Source organism: Nycticebus coucang, chromosome 1 (assembly GCF_027406575.1).
Source record: "Nycticebus coucang isolate mNycCou1 chromosome 1, mNycCou1.pri, whole genome shotgun sequence".
NCBI classification, from domain to species: domain Eukaryota; kingdom Metazoa; phylum Chordata; class Mammalia; order Primates; family Lorisidae; genus Nycticebus; species Nycticebus coucang.
In genome coordinates this window covers 163,575,584-163,598,538 of record NC_069780.1, presented here as the reverse complement: position 1 = coordinate 163,598,538, position 22,955 = coordinate 163,575,584, and the positions used below count along the sequence as shown (strand labels likewise).

At 40.1% G+C, this 22,955-nt stretch overlaps 1 protein-coding gene across 4 annotated transcripts in view; it reads right to left on the bottom strand.

Moving 5' to 3' along the window:
• The window catches only part of DAB2 (DAB adaptor protein 2), a 65,558-nt gene that overhangs the window by 5,229 nt on the left and 37,374 nt on the right, over nucleotides 1-22,955 (bottom strand). The window contains exons 3-13 of one of the 4 annotated variants that reach the window (XM_053591754.1): nucleotides 22,468-22,607; nucleotides 21,588-21,686; nucleotides 19,015-19,146; nucleotides 18,450-18,530; nucleotides 14,297-14,320; nucleotides 14,003-14,056; nucleotides 13,408-13,470; nucleotides 6,797-7,450; nucleotides 5,645-5,807; nucleotides 1,191-1,823; nucleotides 504-613 (exon numbers count right to left, since the gene is read on the bottom strand). In XM_053591754.1, the coding sequence (XP_053447729.1) occupies nucleotides 504-613; nucleotides 1,191-1,823; nucleotides 5,645-5,807; nucleotides 6,797-7,450; nucleotides 13,408-13,470; nucleotides 14,003-14,056; nucleotides 14,297-14,320; nucleotides 18,450-18,530; nucleotides 19,015-19,146; nucleotides 21,588-21,686; nucleotides 22,468-22,607 (2,153 nt within the window). The remainder of the gene's footprint in view (nucleotides 1-503; nucleotides 614-1,190; nucleotides 1,824-5,644; nucleotides 5,808-6,796; nucleotides 7,451-13,407; nucleotides 13,471-14,002; nucleotides 14,057-14,296; nucleotides 14,321-18,449; nucleotides 18,531-19,014; nucleotides 19,147-21,587; nucleotides 21,687-22,467; nucleotides 22,608-22,955) is intronic. The other 3 variants (XM_053591762.1, XM_053591777.1, XM_053591769.1) reach the window with 3 other exon arrangements.

Sequence of the window (22,955 nt, the reverse complement as noted above, 5' to 3'; positions counted from 1 at the left end):
ATAATAATAATCCTCGCCTAGTTTAAATGAGTATTTATATTGCAAAAGTTCTCAATGATACATCTTAGTCAAACACACTTTACTATCAAAAAGTTATTACAAGGCCAGGAGAAGTGGCTCACGCCTATAATCCTAGCACTCCAGAAGGCCAAGGTGGGCAGATTACATGAGCTCAGGAGTTCGAGACCAGCCTGAGCAAAAGTGAGACCCATCTCTTAAAATAGCCAGGGGTTGTTCTGGGCTCCTGTAGTCCTAGCTACTTGGGAGGCTGAGGCAAGAGAATCACTTGAGCCTGAGAATTTGAGGGTGCTGTGAGCTATGATAATATGGGACTCAACTCCAGGGCAACTGAGTGAGACTCTGTCTCAAAAAAAATAAAAAATAAATAAATAAAAATAAATATAAGACAAAAATAAACAAATACAAAAGCAAGGTTAATTCAGGAGGCAGTAGTGCTAGGTGGCACACACTTGGGAGTAACAACTTTAGTAGTTGACACTTACAGGGGCTTGTGATGAACTGAAAGGATCTTTAGAGAAAGGGTTCTCAAATGCATTGTCAACAGATTTGGTAACTGGCAGGGCACCTTGTCTGGGAGGTGGCTTTAGTGATTCTAGAAGGCAAAAAAAAAAAAAAAAACAAGTGAGAGTGGTCAATAGACAAACTTTCCACAAATAAAGGCACAAGTCACCTAGTTAACTTATTTTTGAAATTTTGTTGCAAATTTCTGAAATTTATGTCAGTGGAACAAAAATCATCACCAGATACTAGGCTTCTCAATGATTATTATAGGCAAATCCATCCCTTATTAGAAGAGAGAAATCCATTCATATTTATTTGAAGCAGAAAAGATTCAGAATCCCTTCATTTAAGGCCAAGATATATGGATGAGGCTTTATTATATAGACTTCCACGTGCCACCACCCGTTGAATTTTAATAGCTCTTGGCAGCCCTTCGAGAAATTATCACTAGAGGGCAGCATTGGGTCAGCCCTTAGAAAGGGCTAGCTAAGATAAATGGCTAGCTCCAACAGGTATACGGTTAAAGTTGTCCTCATAATACTTGATTACCAAAAGAAGCAAGAATGAGACTTTCACTGGGTGAGCAAGAATTCATCTGAGGGACCCCATGACCCCTAGGACAGTGTAAGTATTTGTTAGTACAGTGGGCATTGTAGTGAACAGCTCACCATTGATTTTATTCAACAGCTGATTAGCATCAAAGTCATCATGGTCTGCATTCTCCTGAGGAATGCCAACTTTGTTGTTGAAATAACTGGAGAAGGCACTTGAAGTCCCAGAGGGAGTCTGGTCTCCCTTCCGTGCGGGCACAGCTGGTGGCTGCCGCAGTTGGAAGTCCTTAAACATTTCTTTCACTTCCTTGACATCTTTATCCCCAAGTGGGTCTAAGGCAGTGAAGGCGTCACTGGAGATGTCCTTTGGAGGGCCAGTTCTGGGAGGTGGCTGAGGAGGGGTGACCAGAGGAGAGGACAGCATAGAAGGGGGCTGAGCGGACATAGCAGGAGATGGAAAAATATTGCTTTGAAAAGGATTCCCCAAAGGACTTGTTGATTGCCAAGTACTGGGTGGCACAGACGCAGAAGGGCCCCAAATGGCAGGTGCTGGAGGGGAAGTTGAGGCTGCAAAGGATGAAGGCTGGTTCCAACCTGGAACAGTTGGGCTTGTACCAAAAATGATAGGCTGACCGAAACCTGAAGGTTGACCACCCATCATGGCTCCAGGGACCATAGAAGTGGACTGACTGAAGACCAGAGGTGTCGGGCTCCACGTTCCTGCCTGAGGGAGTGTGGCTGGTCCACCACCTGAAGGAAGAAGGAGAAAGTGGGTCTTAGGAGACTAGCTTGGAAAGGATTCCTGAGTTTCAGAAAGCACAATCTCCAGGGGGCACTCAGAGAGCATTCAGTGGCTGCATGCAGCCCCAGGCTGAACTGGGAAGAACAAAAACTCTGAGAGATTAAATCTCTCTAAAGGTTAAGTAGCTTCTACCACGTAGCTGGCAGTATAGCTGTTTGCATTTGGAAGCCCACATTCTACGTGGCTTTTTAACTTTCCTCATTAAAAAGGTAACTAGGCCATAAGTATCTACTCCAGAAGAAAATGAGCCCTTATCTTACAAACACTAGTTGTTTGATGTACCTCACACAAGGAGAACAGAGCCTGTCACTAGGGGACCTTAACTTGTTGAATAAATACATTTATGTATACAGACCACACAGATTATGAAGTAGTTAACTGAGATAATCTGTTGGGCTTTCTGAGTCATGGATTTGGTCTTTTCATTTGGCAGCTGACGTGTGTCTGGAGTCTCATGAAGACCAGTGATCACACATGTGCATAAAGCCTCAACATGCTTACATCCTGAAGAAACCATTTCAAAGTGTCCTCGCTTTTTAATGCTGCCAAAGTTGACACAGCTATATAAAAGGAAGATAAAGTTTGGCTGATGCCAAGATAGTTTTAGACTTTTATATACAAAAATGGAGGAAAGGCTGTTATCCTGGAAGGGCTGTTTCAAATAAAGTGCTTCCTGCCATGTGTCACTCACTAAACCTTGCCAGAAGTTAGAACAGAGTGTTTAAAAGAGGGAGGGAGGGAGAGAGGACAAGGAAAACAAAAAAACTTCTGAGATAAGCAATGGCCTGCGATGGACCTCTGACCTCAGTGGGTGAATGGCTCCATCTCCTGCATCCTTGCTGTGCTCACAGGGAATTAGTTAAATCACTAGAATCCAGGTGACTTCAATGACTGTCCTCCTCTACTGGGGAGGCTCATTCCCTGCATCTTGTTCTAATCTGTGGGACCTTCCCCCACCCCCCACCCCACCCCGCCTCTTGCCAATTGTCATAATGGTTCAGTTAAATTGTCACCACTAATAAAACCCCTAAATCCAACCTCATACCTATTCACAGATGATATTCTGCCCTTGCTTTGAGCTGAAGTTTTCAAAGCCAACTAAGGAAAGCCCTTCAAACTTAGGTTAGGAATGTTTTTTGTTTCCAGAGTGAGAAATACTTTAAAAATGGTGTTCATGGGGGATGTAGCATGCTATTTTATCTTAGAGGTCCTCAGAGTGGGAAACTGGTGTCACTTGATTCCACTGTATTATCAGGAACGCTGGCCATCTGGCCACGAATGCCTCTGGTGCACTCAGAGAGAGTGGTGTGGTTTAGAAACCACTTACTTATGAACATGCTTATTTTGAAGGTGAGGAAACTGGGTACAAGAGTGTTAATTAAAACTGGAAAGTCTATGACAATAGAGGCTGAACATCAGCCCCACTGGCTCTGAATCCAGCATCCCATCCCCTTGTTCTGATTTCTTGGCAGCAAAGCACAGCACTATTTTTTAATAATTAGTAGGATAATTCAAACTCTTACTTCATAGATACAGAAATTAGACCCCATTTACACTAAAGAACATACCACTTTCATAACAGATCAAGGGAAAAGTTCTCTTAGATTCTATAATACAGGCTCTGAAAGTGGGTTTAATTTAAACAAAGTTATTGTTAGAATTTTAAAACAAGTTTATTTAAATTTTATTAACAGAAGCCAGATTGCACAGAACCATTGGATGTGCAAAAACTAAAAAAAGAAAAAGAGAGAGAGGAGAATTCGATTATCTTTCATGCTGTACTATTTGCCTTCCCTTAGGAAAACGCATGGCTTTAGTTATAGATCATATTAGTGAGAAAGGTGTTTGTAAAAGACAAAAATGTTATATTTGCTAAAAATTAAAGACTTTCCTACTATATACTTAGGCCAGCCTTCATTCCCACTCACCAGATTCTGTACATTTTGTTTCAAAACATTTAGGGTTCAGTTGGAGAAAGCAGAGGCAAAGACTAGGAGAAAAGGGAATCCGGGTATAAAATATCAATTTCATCACCTTCCGAAGCTATATTAAAACACAGGGCAGCACATCAAAGCTGAGGGCTCAGCTTTCTACAATACCCTCTCCCCACCCCTCGTTCTCCAGGGGAGGTGTCCCCCAGCTGGGTCTAACGGAAGCCAGACCTACAACCTTCTATGCCTTGGCTAAGGATCCCTGTGAGTTGACAGGGACTATACTGTAGAGCTCAGTTTGAGTTCCATGTCTAAACTTGGAAGAGTCATCAGTATTCTGCAGTTGTATATCCCAAGGCCTCGACAGGGGCATCTAGCCAGAAAGCTTCACTTCATCTGAATAAATTAACAGTTATAGGGTCCAGCTGTATTTTCAGGCTGACTTGTTAAATATTGGCTGTAAAAATTCTTCAGGGCATTGATGTTAGATACAAAGCTCTGTGATGTGATCTAGTTGCAGACACTGCATTGCGAGTTTTCTGCTTTCCTGTGAAGAAAGGCACCAAGCAGCTCCAACTGGAGGTGCAGGGGGAAAATAAGCAATACAGAAAGAGGGAAGCCCCCAAGAGATACTGGGTGTGCGGAGAGTATCTTGGCATAAATCTGAGTGGAGACCTGGGACAATCTGGCTTGTCATGTCCAAGTGGATATCAGCCACTCAGTAGTTGGGTAACACGCCCATTCCCTTTTGCCACCCTATTCTAGATGGGCTTAAGCAGATTTCTTGTAAAAGAATCAAAATATTTTCCTTTGCAAGAAAATAGCAGAGACAAAAAGCATTAGAATCCTGATGACTGACTCTGCAAGAGGCAGAGAAAACCAAAATCCCTGGTCAAATTTTACCAAAGGTGAGGAGAGTCCTTCTTCATCTATAATCCTTCACCTCCCATGCCAAAGTCTATTTGGAGTTTGCAGAGGTACCAAGAAGCAGAAAAACAAAGAGTCCCGAGCAGGACAGCAAAGACCATTGGTAGAGTTTCTGAAAACTCTACCGGAGTCTAAAAAGAACTAGTGCCTATGGACGAAGAGCAAGCGCCTTCCCATTGTCCTGCCAGAGTGGTCAGTGGCACTGGAGCGAAGGACACCTTCAGGGAGAAGGGCACCAAGGTCTCTGACGAGATTCCATCTCTTACCTTATCTCTGGGCTCTTTTCAACTTCAGCTTTTCAGTCCTTATGTTCTAACTATAGTGAGATAATCAAGCCAGCCAAAATGCTGGCAAGGGGCTGCTGAGGCTTGAGCATTCAGAGACTGCTCGGAGTGGATGCCTGGCCCACTCTTCCCACATGCCTTGGAACAGAGCTGGGCTTGGAACCTAGGACTTCAATTCTGTGACTTATTCTTGCTTCACACTTAGTTATCTAAGATGGATGTAAGTATTGACAGGGGACAGCCCTTTGAGCCACTATAATAAATGACATGGAAGATAGGCTTGTTGCTATTTTTTCCAGCACTAATGACAGACCCCTGTGCCCCACTGAAGCTGGTATGAGCTTCAAAATCCCTTATAATTGTCCCCCAGGAAGTCATTCCCAGTTGGTTCAGGTAGGTCAGCAATGCTGAAAGTGGATTTCTTATCAGAGGCAAATTCCAGTCACAAGTCATGAGGACCAAATGCAGCTGGAGAGGTCCAGGAGTGAGAGTGGGAGCAGGGCTCTGCAGTGGCTCAGATCTCATGCCTACAGAACCCTCCTGGATGCGAAGCAGCTTCCCCTACACATCATCATTTTATGAGGCAAAGCAACAGAGTCATACCGAACTCTATCTCCAGACACCTACCTAGGCCCGCAAGGGGCCCCACTGGGGCAGGGGCACTTGTTTTGAAGAGATCCAGAGGGTTGGTCTGCATGGTTGCAGACTGTCCTGTGGGTGATATCTGGCTTGGAGGTTCTGAGATGGGAGGAGTAAAGATGTCTGTGGCAAGCAAGTCATTGGCTGAAGACTGACCGGACAGGGAAGGAGGGAAAAGCGTTAGTTACTCAGTGAAATACAACTTTGTTCTGCCTCCTATGCTTCACCCAAATTGGAGAGCCACAAAAAAGACTTTTTTCTTCCTGATAAATAAGTATTACTACTACCAAAAAGAAGACATTCAAAAAAATCCTGCAATGGACAGACTATTGGGTTGGGTCTTACTGACTCTTACAACTAAGAACTTGCAAAGTGAATCCATTTTGCTCATTTACAAATTTGTATTGGTCTGGTCTCATTAGCAGCTAGCAGCTTGAAGCTGGGAAAGACAGGGCATCTATAAATAAGGACATTTATATATCAGTATCCTGAATATTTCTGATTATCCTATTGGATTGAAACAGGCTACATAGAGATGATACAATCATGGCGAGCTGGCATATTCCTCTGAGAGTCCCAAAAAGATACCTATACAACCTGCATTTTAAATTGCTTTTGAGTGAAGCTCATACTAATAGCAGTAGTAGTAAATATATAAGTTTCTTCTGAGACCACGGATTATGCAGTCAGCAGTTAAAAGAGGAGACAAGCTCTACGATTTTTCACCACCACCTGGGCGTTAATGCAACAATCGGGGAGTGCCGGGCGTGTATTAGTGTGGGGAAGGTACAAAGGGAATCACAAGAACTCTTGCCCTCCCGTCCCAGAACAAGACAATCAAACTTACCAGAGGTACAGAGGCATAGCAGCATTAAAAACGGGAAAACTTGTGTTTAGTTTAATCGTAAGTGACAAGACATGCAAACGGAAAGCAGGGTGTGACAAACACTGCCGAGAAGCTTTGGGGGGGGGGTGGCAATTAGAGGAAAGTACTCTGGAGGACCGCTGAGCCTTATCGCACCTTCTATTTCACAGCCACACGGGGAATTATGAGAGCAGCAGGAAAGAGAGCTTGCGTCACACCACCCTTTGGTACCGAGCATGCACTCTGCTAATGGATATGTGGAGAAGACAATTCACCTTAGCGGTCCTTCTGCCTCTTCCCGGTTTGGTAGTTTGTGGAGGTGGGATAATGGCTATGGAGTCATGTGGTGAGGACTGGACAGAGCTTTCCAAGTCCTGCTTTACGCCATTCGGTACAGACAGTCCTTTGGGAGGGCTTCCCACAAAAGGGTTCAGGGAGGATTTGACATGGAAGCCGTTCTGTTCTCTTTCAGATACCCCGTTTTCAGTTCTCACTGCTGGCAGGGTTCGCGTACTCGAAAAGGGCCACGGGCCTGCCTGCACTTCCTGTTTGCCAGTCCGGTTAGAGATCTGGTCAAATTGCTGACCAAAATAATCAGCATCACCATTCTGGGGCCCCTTACTCAATGAAGCAGATAAGCTGCTCAAATTCTCTTTCTTCTGATCTGGAGATTTGAGAGAATCAAACGAAGAGGGTGTCGATTGGTCTGGTTGTGCGAAAGGATCGTCACGGAAAGGATCAGGATTAGGGGTGGGAAAGAAGTTGAGATTGGCAGAAAAGGTGTTTTCAGGCAAGAAGGATGCCTGAGGCTTTGGTCGAGGAAGAGAGCAGGAAGTGGTGCCATTTGTTAAGAATGGATTTTCTCTTAAAGAATTCTGATTGGTGACGATTTCAGAGTTTAGATCCACTAACAGGATATCTTTGCTTTCCTATCGCATTTGGAAAGAAAAAAAAAAAGCAAGTGTTAGTTCTTATGTTGTGACTTCAAATGAGAAAACTACATAAGATGACCAGGATTTTCAAAAGTCCCATTAGAGTGTGGTCCACACAAACCAACCATTTGATGTTACTGCTGCCCATCAACTCCCCCAGTGCTTGACCCTCTAGCCATGTACTAGAACTAGGTCCTCCCTGTCCCTGCCTCAGCCCGTGCTCTTTTAAGTCTCAACTTTATTAAATGAAGTCTTACTGTGTATACCATGTCTCTGCTTGCCCTGGTTCACACATACAGACTGGCTGAGTTCATTATCAGCACTGTTTCAACTCATGCCTTTGAGTCTTAAAGGGAATTGATTGCAAATCACTCAAAATGATTATCAATGTATGTTCAGTTTGAAAGCAAGTGACCTCAGAAGCCTAGCCTAGCTTGCCACCTGATGTACATACAGTCCCTTCTGTGTATCCCCAAAGTCATGTGGCATCACCTCTCTAAGTGTGCAAATTAATTGGCTAATATGTTCATATTTTATAGTTATGTGATGAGGTTTCAGGTCAAATACATGTCCCTATGTATAACTGGTCAAGTTCTTTCCTTTGGCAGGGCAGGGGGAAGATTTTGCTTTATATTACAGCCCACAGGTATGCCTTGCTAAATATTTAGGCCTCTTTTGAAGGCGCTGGCCAAGGAAGAGCCCTTGCTCTTATCATCCCACTCTCTCTTGTGGTTATACATATCCTTTTTGTCTATGACCCATAAAAATGACACTCAAAATACTGATGTAATCTAATTTATCACACATTAAGCTCTCATATTTGTACATCTTCTTATAATGCTGCTTAGCATTTCCTTTGTAATCTCATCCATTTGGTGGTTAAAGTCAACCATTAACTAATACACAGTAGTCCCCCCTTACTTTGGGGGAATATGTTCTAAGACCCCCAGTGGATGCTTGTAACAAGATAGTAGCAAACCCTGCAAATCCTATTTTTTCTTATTCCTCCATACCTATGATACAGTTTAATTTATAAGTTAGGTACAGTAAGATCAGCAACAATAATAAAATAGAACAATTATAACAATATAATGTAATACATGTTATGCAAATGTGTTCTTTCTGTCTTTCCCCTCCTCTCTTTCAAGTTATGATGATTTATTGCACTGATCGCCATTAACTGCAGGTAACTGAAATCTTAGAGAGTAAACCCTACAAATAAAAGGGTACTGCTGTATAAGGTAGAGAAGTGTTTTAAAGAGTTAATTTGGGCTTGGCATCTATAGCTCAGTGGCTAGGGCACCAGCCACAAACACTGGAGCTGGCAGGTTCAAAACCAGCCTGGGCCAGCCAAACAACAATGACAACTACAATCAAAAAATAGCCAGGTGTTGTGATCATAGTCCTGGCACCCGTAGTCCCAGCTACTTGGGAGGCTGAGGCAAGAGAATTGCTTAAGCCCAAGAGTTAGAGGTTGCTATGAGCTGTGATCCCTTGGCACTCTACACAGGGGAACATAGTGAGACTCTGTCTCAAAAAAAAAAAAAAAGGTGGCTCCCGTAGTTCAGAGAGTAGGGCGCTGGCCACATACACCGAGACTGGAGGGTTCGAGCCTGGCCTGGGCCTGCTGAACAACAATGACAACTGGAACCAAAAAATAGCCAGGTGTTGTGGTGGGCTCCTGTAGTCCCAGCTACCTGAGAGGCTGAGGCAAGAGAATCATTTAAGCCCAAGAGTTTGAGGTTGCTGTGAGCTGTGATGCCACAGCACTCTACTGAGGGCGATATAGTGAGAGTCTGCCTCAAAAAAAAAAGTTAATTTGAAAAATGTACCAAACATATAGCTCTACTAATTCTATTTCCTGTCATTTCTCTGGTATGCTAATTTTGGGGGTTTTCAATTGTTTGATAAAAAAAAATCCTTCTCAGCAAAAAAAAAGCAGCAAATGTGATGAATCTGACGTGTCCTTATTCCAGTTGGTGACACGATTAATTATGACTCACCCTGAGATAGAGCTTTCATACTGATATCCCTTCCTTCTGACTAACTTAGATCAATTAAACACTGAACTGTGAAATTTTCAAACTAGTAAGTGTAAAAGGGGCTCAAATAGATCTCCTTGGATTTTAAAAATTTTAGAAGGTTTAGGTCTAATGTCACGACTGTAGAAGAGATAACAAAATCAGACCTACATAGTATGCTATATTTTGGCTTCCTTTATTGTGAGGTATAAAAACACAATTTTTTTAAAGCCAGATTTTCTCTTTATAACCAGAAGAATTTGTCACAAGAGCTTATAATTAAAAACATTTTTTAAATCAAAGAAATGGATTGGAAGACCTTTTAATTTGGGGAATTTTAGGTAGGGAAATCAAAGGTAGGATAAAATATTACAAAACCTTGTGATTTCAACATTTATTCATTTATCATGAGCCACCTCGGGGTTAGAACAGTTGGTTTTCACAGCTGGTAGAGTTCTCCTTTTCAAATACTTCAGAAGACGTTCTTAGGACACCAAACAGGAGCCACAAAGTTAGACTTCTGAATAGTCACCCTATAAGTAAAATGTATAAGTCTCTCTTCAGGTTGGGATGCTTGTTAATCCAAGATTAAGAGTGTGGTTCATAGACTACCACGGAGAAGGCAAAAGACTCCTCATCTACTCTCTCGGTCAGAGAGTTGTTAATTTCTGTTGGGCTGTCAACACGATGTCCAGACTTCCATCTGGCCACCGAGTCAGCACCTGAGAGGCAGGCACTCGAGGAATGAAAGTGAGTTACAATCTCTGCTCTTAAGGAACTCTGGTAAGGGGTGGGGGGTGGAATGTAGGAAATCCAAAGGCATCTGCATGAAACAGTTTTCAAAATACTGAGTTCCATAGCTGCCACTTCTCTTAACCTTACCTAGCCATTCTGACTTGCCAAATCGAAGACTTCCCTACTCAAAGCCATTAGCAGCTTCTTGCTACTTCCAGTACTAAAATAAACTTCTTTAGGCTGAATTCCAAATGAATCATGATAGGACTCAACTTGTTTTAGCTTGACTACAATTTTTCTACCCACTTCTAAGGTCTAATACAAATTCCTATTTTTACAAAGGCTTTTCCCATTGATCTTTCAATTCCCATTTTACCTGTGTTCATTCCATGGCATTTTATGGGGCATATACAAGTGTATACATGACACCTATAATTTGTACCTTGATCCCATCATTTGTATCAGATTGAATCCCCTGGATGGTAGATCAGGCCTTGTGTTTTTTTTATAACTGTGCTTTCAGATTCCAATTTTCAAGTTTTAACATCTAAGAGCATTTTTATGCTTTTTATTGTTATGGAAACATAATGCTTAAGTGGTTTTTCCAAAACATCATGTTCTGAAGGACATCATGTTCTTATTGAAAATTGCCACTTAATTTGCAATAAGAACATTATTTGAAATGCATAAAACTTTTCTGTATATTTTGGGGGATGATAGCCATCCGGAACCACTAATAAAGCCTACGTAATTCTCTCTTCACATACTTTCAGAGCAACTGTTGTGAGAGTTAGATATTTTTAAACATGCTGGTTTTACTGGGTAGGGATAAACCTATTTTGTGTCCTGTGAATAAAAAGAATCAATATGTAAGAGCATGTTGTCAAAGTGTCACCAGGACATAATTAGCCCTGTTAGCTTTCTCTTACTTAGCATGGATCATTTATTTTGATAGTATTTATTACTTTAATTTATTATTAGTTTAATCAAAACTTGAATTTCTATAAACAAAAAAATTCTTAGACTATATGAGGTCCAGAAAGAATGAAACTCTAGAGTACCCATGCTGTTTTTCATTTCCTTTTCCAGAGCTTTCTAGACATCTATAAAAGCAGATTAATGGTCAGTGCTTGCTTGCCTATCCCACCAGAATGGAATTCCACTTTATATCTTGAGTGCTTTGCTCTCTTTCAACACACTTGTGTGCATATCAGTTATACTTGGGAAGTAGGTTGTTCAGACATACCAGTTTGCTTTGGGGAGATGGCTGCTGATGGAGAAGAGAGCAAAGCTGCTTGGGAATCAAAAGAATCTCACAGCTAATACGATGGATCTTTCAGGATAACCTAATCCAGTATTTCAAAAAGGTTATCCTTACAATGGTAACAAACATGAAGAATAAAAAGTTCTATAGCCAGGTGAATTAGGACTCACTTGTAAAAGGAATATTTAATAGGCTTCTCTGTTAGGAGCTGTGTAGGGCTTTTAAACTATTACTGCTTTGTGCTTAGTGATCCCCACATGGCTGGGGTTAGAGAGGAGTGCACACTGCCCTGTGCTGCTCCATCTCACTCGGAAGCTTTATGCAGTGAGGAATCACAGGGCTGGTACACTCTGCAATACTCTGGGAAGAGAGAATCTTACCCAATTTTTGATCTGCTGTTTGAATTTCTGTGACCTTCTTGCTCATATAATTTTGCATGATAATTTCCTGCCATAAGAGACTCCTATGTAGACATTTTCCCCATTATTCTAGATTGATTCTCTTATCTAGTTACTGCCTCCTCATCTTTCATTTTCAAGTTGAGAAACTCATCTCCTCAGAAGTATGACTCAACTTCTAAACTTGATAAATATCCTATAATTCATATCAGTTAATTAGCCTTGTGCTTATTTTTTTCTGTTGATCTCCCCGAGAGACACAAATTCTGTGATCATGGATGTGTGCTTCTTACTCACTGCTGTACCTTGCAAATAGCAGGTGCTGAAGAAATTATTAAGTAAATAACGTTAGGAGTTATAAGAAATCATTCAAAATTATACTGATTATTTTGAAGACTCAAATGTAACCCTTGAATCTGGACCTCTTTCCTGGATAAATCAGGTTTCTTTCTGAACCACCATTTCCTTATCTGTAAGAATATTGTTCCATTTTCACAGGGTTGTTACGGATAAATTAGTATTAAGAAGACTTAATATACTATAACAACCTTTAAAGAATGAGCAGTTTTTTTTTTTTTTTTGAGACAGTGTCTCACTTTGTCACCGTTGGTAGAGTTCTGTGGCATCATAGCTCACAGCAATCTCAAACTCTTGGGCTCAAGTTATCCCTTTGCCTCAGCCTCCGGAGTAGCTCAGACTATAGGCACACACCACAATGCCCGGCTATTTTTAGAGACGGGGTCTCACTCTTGCTCAGGCTGGTCTTGAACTCTTGAGCTCAGGAAATCCACCCACCTCAGCCTTCCAGAGTACTAGGATTGCAGGTGTGAGCCACTGCACTCAGTTACAATGAGCCATTTTTAAAGAAGGACAGGCTTTGATTAAACATAACTGAACTGAGCATCTTGTTTAAGTCTTAACTTCACACCAGTATTATGCTGTTAAATTACAACAGGTGGAAAAGAAATGAAGAGGTCAGGATGCATTATGATTCATCACCTAACAATTATACTTTCTTCAGGTAGGCTTATGCCAAGGACTGATAGTGAATTCCTCTTCCTGTTCTTCTGTAATAGCAAGAGGGACTACATTGCCTGACCTATTGGTCATATTTAACCTTTAAGCAATATTAACATATATAAATTTGTGCTGATAGCTTTTTACAGTGACTTAAGATGCAAATTCCTTCTAAAATCTATGTACACTTGGTGTGCAAAATATCAACAGTCACCAAGCTGGGCGTTGTGGCGGGTGCCTATAGTCCCAGCTACTTGGGAGGCTGAGGTAAGAGAATAGCTTAAACCCAAGAGTTTGAGGTTCCTGTGAGCTGTGTTACCACAGCACTCTACTGGGGGCCCCAAAGTAAGACTCTGTTTCAAAAAAATAAAAAATTAAAAAATAAAATACAAAAAAAGAAAATTAAAAAATATCAACAGTCACCTTTTGAGTTTCGATAGATGCTCACATTTTCCAGTTAATTGCCAATTTGAATTATAGATGGCATTTCCATTACATTGCAAATTTAAAAACACTTACTTTTGGACTATTTAGGTCAGGAGGTGTAGACATGTCCCCAAACAAATCCATCTGGTCAACACCCTTAAAAAAGTATTTGGATTAGATTCAGATGTATCTACTAAAAAGATTACTTTGAATATATTGTTGTAATTGTTTGCTTCCTAAACTAAAGTTTAGGAAAATATTTGTCAAAATTGTAGTTTCATTTAACTAATACAAATTCGATATTAAGCTATTTAGGTCAGGAAATGTAGACATGTCCCCAAGCAAAGCCAAAGTCCACACCTTAAAAAGTATTTGGATTAGATCAAGGTGTGTCTCCTAAAAAGATTATTTTGCATATTGACATAAATATTATACTAACATTTAGAAAAATAATTGTCACATTTGTATTTTCATACACAGTCCATACATATTTGGTATTAACAACATCTACAGAAGTAGAATCCATGTTTAGGTAAGTAAGAATTATAAAACATCATATACCAGGTGGTGCCTGTGGCTCAGCGGGTAGGGCGCCGGTCCCATATGCCGGAGGTGGCGGGTTCAAACCCAGCCCCGGCCAAAAAAAAAACACACACAAAAAAAAAAACAAAAAACATCATATACCTACCAACTTCAGTTTGTTAGCTTGGTCATCAAGAACCATTAGGGGCTCACTCCCATTCTGAAAAGATGGCAAATATTTAAAGATTTAGTTGATAAGTTTTTCCCATAAATTTTTTTTGCCTACTGTAGTGGCTTACTAAGCAATTTTGGTATTGACCATTTACATGTATCTCTTCATGACCAGAGAGGCCATAAACAGAGTGATTAGGCAGGAAAGGAGAATGCCTGGGCAGGTAGCAAACAAGGGCATACACACATCAAACACACACAGTTCACACAGGGTAAATATGAATTTTACCTCTACTTTGTTGGCTTCTTCCATCTAAAAAGAAAGATACAAATTGAGTGATGTTAGTGTTTGTAGGTAAAGGGAGGAGTTAAATACAAGAACAAATATACCAATGGATTAATAAACATAAGGCAAAAATGCATATCATTCCTGCCCTACATTCTCCTCTCCTTTCTTATCCATATTGGATTTGAATAGAGTTACTGGATTTAAACTTGATTGTCCTGTACATGTACCAGAATCAAGATGCAAGTTGTAGGGAGAAAAAAATAAAAGTCAGAGACTGGAAATCAGAAGTGCCTTACCATAATATTCACCCATTACACATTTCTATAGAAAGAAGTGGAGTGGTCAGGCCAGCTTGAGGCAGTGGGAATTGATAGAAAGCATTTTCCTGGCATGGTGTGTGGTTGATACCATGACTTGGAGGTCCAGAGAGCTTTGACACACATGAAGCAACAGATCCACAAAATGGACAGTCTTGATTCCTAGGCCACTCTACCACCCAAGCACAAAGACATGGAATATTAAAGAGAAGGAGGAAGCAAAAGGAGAAAGCCAGGATCAGAAGTAAAAAAGAAGAAAACATGCAAGAGGAGAAAACAACCAAAAAATTCTGGCAACATGAAAAACCAGAATAGATCGACCCCTCCAAGGGATCACAAGGCAGCTACCATAGAGGATCCCACCTATGAAGAAATTATGGAAATTACAGAAAGGGAATTTAGAGTATGGACACAAAAATGATGAAGGGAAATGAAGGGAAAGTGGAAAACCACCAAAAGGAAGTCCAAAATTGACCTGAGGAATAAAAGACATGAAGAAATGAGAAAGGATACACAGACCTTATGGACTTGAAGGCATCATTCAGTGAAGTTAAAGATGCATTAGAAAGTATCAATAACAGATTAAACCATGGAGAAGAAAGAATCTCAGAGCTACAGGATAAGGCTCTTGAGTTAACCCAGGCATTTAAAGAGGCAAAGAAGAAGAGAGTAACAGTAGAGCAATCACTTAGTGAATTATGGGACTTCATGAAGCATTCAAACATACAAATTATAGGTATCCCTGAAGGGGAAGAAGAATGACCCAAAGAAATGGAAGCCCTATTGAAGGATATCATAAATGAAAATTTCCCAAGCATCACCAAAATTCCTGACACACTCCTTTTAGATGGATATCAAACCCTGGTTCGTCTCAATACAAACAGAGTATCTCTTACACACTGTAATGAAACTGGCCAAAGTCAAAAATGAAAGAGAAAATTACACAAGCAGCTAGGCCTAAACAACTTCTTACCTTCAAGGCAAAAAATACCAGAGTAACAGCAGACTTTTCGGCTGAAACTTTTCAAGCCAGAAGAGGGGAGTCATCTACCTTTAAGCTTCTTAAATAAAACAATTTTCAGCCTAGGAGTCTATATCCTACTAAACTAAGTTTCATATTTGATGGAGAAAGTAAATTTTTTACTGAAAGGCAAACACTGAGGAAATTCACCATAACAAGACCAGCTCTGTAGGAAGTACTCAGACCCAATTTTCACACTGACCACCACAATGGACCACCAGCAAAGTAGACATCTAGAAACTAAAGGATAAAATCTAGCTTCCACAGTGGCACAAGGGATAAAACTAAGCAACAAACTTTCACAAAATAAGATGAACAGAACTCCACCATACTTATTAATGCTCTCAATAAGTGTGAATGGCTTGAATACCTCACTGAAGAGACCCAGGCTGGCTGACTAGATAAAAAAGCAGAAGCTACCTATTTACTGTTTTCAGGAAACATGTCAAACCTCCAAGGACAAAACAAGACTCAGGGTGAAGGATTAGAAAACAATATTTCAGGCAAATGGAAGTCAGAAGAAAGGAGGGGTTGCAATCTTATTTTCAGATACAAATAGATCTAAAGCAACAAAAGTAAACAAACAAACAAACAAACAAACAAAAAAACCCAAAGATGGAAATTATATATATTGGCCAATAGAAGAATACAACAAGAAGACATTTTAATTCTAAATATATATGCACCCAACTTAAATGTTCCCAGATTTATAAAATGAACCCTAATTGGTCTGAACAATATGATATCCTACAATATCATGATACTGGGGACTTCAACGCTGACAGAACTGGACAGCTCCTCTAAACAGATACTAAACAAAGTAACAAGGAACTTAAACATGACCCTTGCTTTAATTAGGCTTTATAGACATAGATGGAACATAAAATCACCCCAAAACTATTGAGCAAACGTTCTTCTTGCCAGCTTCTAGATCATCCTTAAAAGTGACCATATCCTAGGATATAAATCAAATCAAAAAATTTAAAAGAATAGAAATTATACTTTGTATCTTTTCAGACCATAAGAGAGGAAAGGTAAAACCCAACTCCAACAAAACCTTCATCCCCACACCAAGTTAACTACCTCATCCTGAATGACAGGTGGATCAAGAAGGAGATAAGGAAGGAAATCACTAGATTCCTCCAATATATAGCAATGAAGCCACGAGCTATCAATACCTGTGGGATACTACAAAAGCACTCGTAAGAGAAAAATTTATTGCATTAGATGTCCACATTTAAAAACAGAAAGTGCACATCAACAACATAATGAGCAACTTCAAGGAACTGGGAAAGGAAGACCAATCAAATCCTAAACCTAACAGAAGAAAAGAAATAACAAAATTAAATAAGAAATAAATGAAATTGAAACAAAAGAATCATTCAGAAAATTAATGAAACAAAAAGTTTGTTCTTCAAAAAGATAAACAATAGGCTCAGTGCCCATAGCTTAGTGGTTAGGGTGCTGGCCACATACACCAGGGCTGGTGGGTTCCAACCTGGTCCAGGTCTACTAAACAACAATGACAACTACAACCAAAAAATAGCCAGGAGTTGTGGTGGGCACGTATAGTTCCACCTACTTGAGGGGCTGAGGCCAGAGAATCACTTAAGCCTAAGAGTTGGAGGTTTCTGTGAGCTGTGACACCACGGAACTCTACTGAGGGCAACATAGTGAGACTCTGTCTCAAAAAACAAACAAACAAACAAAAAAACAAAAAACATTTAAAAAGCAAATCTGACAAGAGGTTGGTAATTAAAATCTACAGAGGACTCAAATTAATCAACAAAAGAAGAAAAAAATACCATTTACCATTGTTCAAGAGTATGAATGGAACCTTCTCCAAAGAAGTCAGAAGAATGGCCAATAAACACATAAAAAAATTCAAATCATCCCTAATTATCAGAGAAATGCAAAGAAATGCAAATACAAAAATCACTCTGAGATATCACCTAAAACCAGTTAGAATAGCCCACATCAAAAAGTCCCAAAGCTGCAAATACCGGCAAGCGTATAGAGAAAAGGAAACACTTTTACATTGTCGGTGGGATGTCAGACTAATACAACTTTCTTGGAAATAAGTATGGAGAAGCCTCAAAGAACTAAAAGTATACCTTTCATTTGATCCTGCAATCCCATAGCTGGGTATCTATCCAGAAGAACAAAAATCATTTTCCAATAAGGACATATGCACCAGAATGTTTATCACAGCTCAATGCATAATCGCCAAGATACAGAATCAATCCAAGTGCCCATCAACACATGAATGGATTAATAAACCGTGGGTTTATTAATTATAGGTACCATGGAGTACTATTCAGCCATAAAAAGATGGAGACTTCACATCTTTTATATTAACCTGGATGGAGTTGGAGAACATTCTACTTAGGAAAGTATCACAAGAATGGAAAAACAAGTATGCAATGTACTCAATGCCAATATGAACCATTAGATGAACAAATATATGCCCACACAAGAGAAAAAGCACAGTTAAACTGGAGGGGGGAGGAGGGAGAAAGCAGAGGGAGTGGGTAGAGGGGAGGCGAGAGGGGAATGGTGTGCTCTCATCTCACAGGCACAATGTAAGGGGTATGTGATGGTACCGGGTCAGGGCCACAACGACAACTTGAACTCTATGTAACAAATATAAACAATGTAACCTAATCATCCCTACTCTCATATTAATCTGAAATTTAAAAAGAAGTATAGAAAGCCAGCTCTTTAGACAGGCCATATGCATACGTAACATTACACATGGTCCTGAATACAGTTTTAGTTTTAAGTTTTAATAGAGCCTTTATCAGGTCGTACTTGCCTTTTTCTTTTCTTCTTCCTTTTTCTTTACATTATAGATAACTTGGAAAAGGTCTTTAAGATCCACAACTAATGGCTCAGCCTGAAGCAACAGAAAGCATTGTTGTCAGCATTTTAATCTTATTATTTTGTCCCCAACAGTTCAGATTAATACTAGTTTTCTTTTATTAATATTCTTTTAAAGCTCCTTATTACTCGCCCTAGCTTCTAGGAAACTACCACTGCCCCAATCCCTACCTGCAGGAACATAAGGACAGCAGATTAATAAGTATTTACCCTAAACAAGAGATACTATGATTATTTTTGGAAGTTCCTTTAAGGTTTTTAGGAATAATTTGCTCTTATTCTGAAATTAGCGTGATAAGAAAGTCCTTTCTCACAATCCTTGTTTCACATACTACGTGGGTATCAATGACATTTTACAAAGATTCCTTAGGCCAATAAAGATGGTTAGTCTTTGAATCATTATGTAGCCTTCCTACATACAACTGTGTCCAGCAAGTTTTCTAGTTGTGATACAGACACTTCTATGCTCCACAGAGGACACCCCAAGGCTTATAGCTCACCTGTTGCCCCGTTTTTATGGCAAAAAACTGATGCTGGCCTTCTCCTCCACACACGTAGCCAAACGCCCGGTTGTCCGTCACATCACGGGCAATGAAAGAAATCTTATTTACTGGATGTTCATGTTCTATTACCTTAAAAGGAACATAAAGAATAATTTATTGAGAGAAAACTAGAATCTATTTTTAGGTAAGCATAGACATACATATGAAGACATATGAAAAGTGTAAACCACTTGAAGAAAGAATTTTTAATCTCTGGGTGAAAGCTGGAGCAATATCCTCGCTAGAAAGGGCTTCAAAAGAAAGGAAGATTACATAGTAGAAAATAAAAATGAAAAGAATGTTCCTTCTTAAAATATTGATACTCGGCCTGGTGCTGTGGGTCACACCTATACTCCTAGCACTCTGGGAGGCCCAAGTGGGTGGATTGCTTGAGCTCACAGGTTCGAGACCAGCCTGAGCAAAAGCAAGACCCTGTCTCTACTAAAAAATAGAAAACCTGAGGCAAGAGGATCACTTGAGCTGGAGGTTGCTGTGTGCTATGATGCCACAGCACTCTACCCAGGGCAACAGCTTGAGACTGTCTCAAAAGAAGGAGAGAGAGAGAGAGAGAGAGACAGAGAGAGAGAGAGAGAGAGAGAGAGAGAGAGAGAGAGAGAAAGAAAGAAAGAAAGAAAGAAAGAAAGAAAGAAAGAAAGAAAGAAAGAAAGAAAGAAAGAAAGAAAGAAAGATTACATAGCATAAAACAAAAATGAAAAGAATGTTCCTTCTTGAAATATTGACACTTCATTCTCCTGGTGCCAAAGCTATCATGCCACAGAGCAAGGAAGGATTGAGGACTAGAAGTACAAGAATTTCTAAAGTGAAGAGGGGATGTATAACCTTGAAGTCAACCCAAGTAGGCAGTTCTTCTTCCCCACTGAAAGGCAAACTTAAGTAAACAGTAACTGGGATCCTTAGATGAGGGCTCCTGGTGACTAAGGAACCATCCTATCTATTACAGGAACAAGTAATAGTATGTTACTTGTATCCCCAGTATATTCCAGCATTACCAAATGCTGTCATCAACTACTTCTCAACCTCACATACACAGTCCACATCATTATCTAAAAGTTACACGGGGCTGGGGGAGTTTACTGGCTTAGTAGGGTCTTCCCCTCAATTTTCTCCCCTTTCTTATGATCCTCTCAAGCAGGTTGCAGGGTTCTACTCTTCAGTGATATCTGTAGGTGGTGGAATGTATCTTGGTTTAATTCACAAATGACAAAAGCCACTAAACGTTTATATTGGATATCTTAAAACAGTGGTTTTCAACCTTCCTATTGCTGCGGCCCTTTAATACAGTTCCTGTGGGTCGCGACCCATAGGTTGAGAACCACTGTCTTAGAAGATTTCTGGAGGCAGAAAATCTTGCGAGAGGAACCTACCACTGTTCTCTGATGACCTTGGGAAAATAAGAGTTGAGGGGAGAGGGAAAATGATGGAGACGGGGGTGCCTGAAGACCAGAAGACCCGCAGGCTGAGTGAAGAGTGCCCCAGGGTGCCAGAGCCCTAGATCTGATGGGTGGGTTTTGCATATTAGATAGGAAGCATCTTTCTAGAAAAGGACAAACAGAAACTGGAAGTGTCCCCAAGGTAAAATGATGCACTCGAATATTTTATAGCAATGAAAATGAGCTACAAACAACATTTTAAAAAATATGAATCTTAATGATGTTATGTTGAATAGAGAAAAAAAGTCTTAGAAGACATGAAATAGGATAGCTTTTGGGTCAGGCTCAAAAACAAAAGAACAAAGACTTTTCATATGTGATAGAACAACAGCTACCACGAAAAATGAGAAAGGTTACATCTGTAGCGTGAGGAGGCAGGGAAAAGAAAGATTAAACAAATCTGAATGTGTTATGGTTAATTTTCTAGCTAGTAATTCACAGGTAATCAATACATTAAAAGAAGAACCATACACAGACTTATACAAGTGTCACAAACCAAGGGTTAGGATTAATCTAGTCTGCATATTTGAAGTGTAACAAAAATAAGTGATATTTACAGCATAGCTATGTTTATAAACTTAAGACTCACATCTGTTGTAGGAAATGAACTTAATAAAGAATCTAGACTCCATATATTCTATTCTGTTTTCTGCTTATTAATTTTGGAAACATAATATATGCTATTTTTTTCCCCTACAGAATTTTTTTTTTTTTTTGGCGACACAGTCTCAAGCTGTCACCCTGAGTAGAGTGCCATGGCATCACACCTCACAGCAACCTCAACTCTTGGGCTTAAGGGATTCTCTTGCCTCAGCCTCCCAAGAAGCTGGGACTACAGGCGCCGGCCACAATGCCCAGCTATTTTTTGGTTGCAGTTGTCGTTGTTTGGCAGGCCTGGGCTGGATTTGAACCCATTAGCTCCAGTGTATGTGGCTGGCGCCCTAGTGGCTTGAGCTATAGGCGTGAGCCTTCCCCTTCAGAATTTTAAGAAGGAAAAAGGGGAGCTGAAATTCAAGTAGTAAATTGTTTGGCAGAGTCAGGTGGTTACACAGGGGTCAGTGAAGGTGAATTTTTACTTACCCCAGTTTTCTCATCAATTATTTTTATTCCAGAAAGGGAAATGTTGACCCAGATCCTCTGTTTGTGTTGTCCCTGAGACCGACCAGCTGCTGCCATTCCCTGATGAGGTTGGGAAAACAAGAAAAAAATCTAATTAAAAGTACTCTCCAATCCTTCTAATACTAAAATTTTAAAAGGCGGTCAGCTCTGTTTTCAGCTTGGTTGGCCATCTATGAAAGAGTCAGGCACTTTTTATCAGGACGGCAGATGAAATGGAAGACACTGAGCCAGGGTGTCCCTTCGCAATGAGAACTTGAACTCTCACTGTCTTGGCCTCAGAATAGTTATTGGAAAAGATAAGAGAACTAGATCGGAAGATCTGTAAAGATGTTTCTTCTAGGTCCTGCATGATTTAGCAAGTAGTATTAATTTCGTTTTGCATCGTGACAGACGACTCAGATTTAAAAATTCAAAGAAAAGAAAGGCTGAGACTAAAAAACATCTGTTTCCAAGTAGAGTCCTGAATTTTACCTGAACACTTCCCAGGTCAAAAATAGGGTATTATGTAAGTAAGACAAATAATGTGCATATTTGCACACAGATTTTCTAATCATTAAATGAGGGAAATGGTAGAGATAAGCTTGGTTTGTCCAAATGTTAAGTCTGTCAAAAGAAAAAGGCATCTGGAGACCTACTATGGTTGATTGAATTAGGTCTCTGGAACAGCACTTGAAATATGCAAACTCACTGCTTCTCTGAAAACGAGGCATTACTGGATCAATAATATGATTAGAAAATATTTTTAAGTAATTGAGATACAGGTTAACAAAAGCTTCTAATACAATTATCTCTATTGGACTTTTGACCAATATATAGAAAAGGCAATTCTTTTCCCTTTTACCTTCAGTTTCATCATAGAATCTTGGCTCATTTTATCCCCTCTTGCATCTGGCACATCATCAATGCCAATTAGTTTGGCCTTGTATTTTACGCCATCACCTTTGAACCTAGCCAAAAGATATTCATCTGTCTTTTCAGAGCCTGAGAAAAGAAATACAAGATAAAGTTTTTATTTAAATACAAGTCTTTGGCTCGGCACCTGTAGCATAGTGGTTATGGTGCCAGCCACATACACCAAGGGTGGCACATTCGAACCTGGCCCACACCAGCTAAAACAACAATGACAACTGCAACAAAAAATAGATGGGCATTGTGGCAGGCGCCTATAGTCCCAGCTACTTGGGAGGATGGGGCAAGAGAATCGCTTGGGTCCAAGAGTTGGAGGTTGCTGTAAGCTGTGATGCCACGGCACTCTACCAAGGGCAACATAGTGAGACTCTGTCTCGAAATAAATAAATAAATAAATACCAGTCTTAGTTATAACTAAAT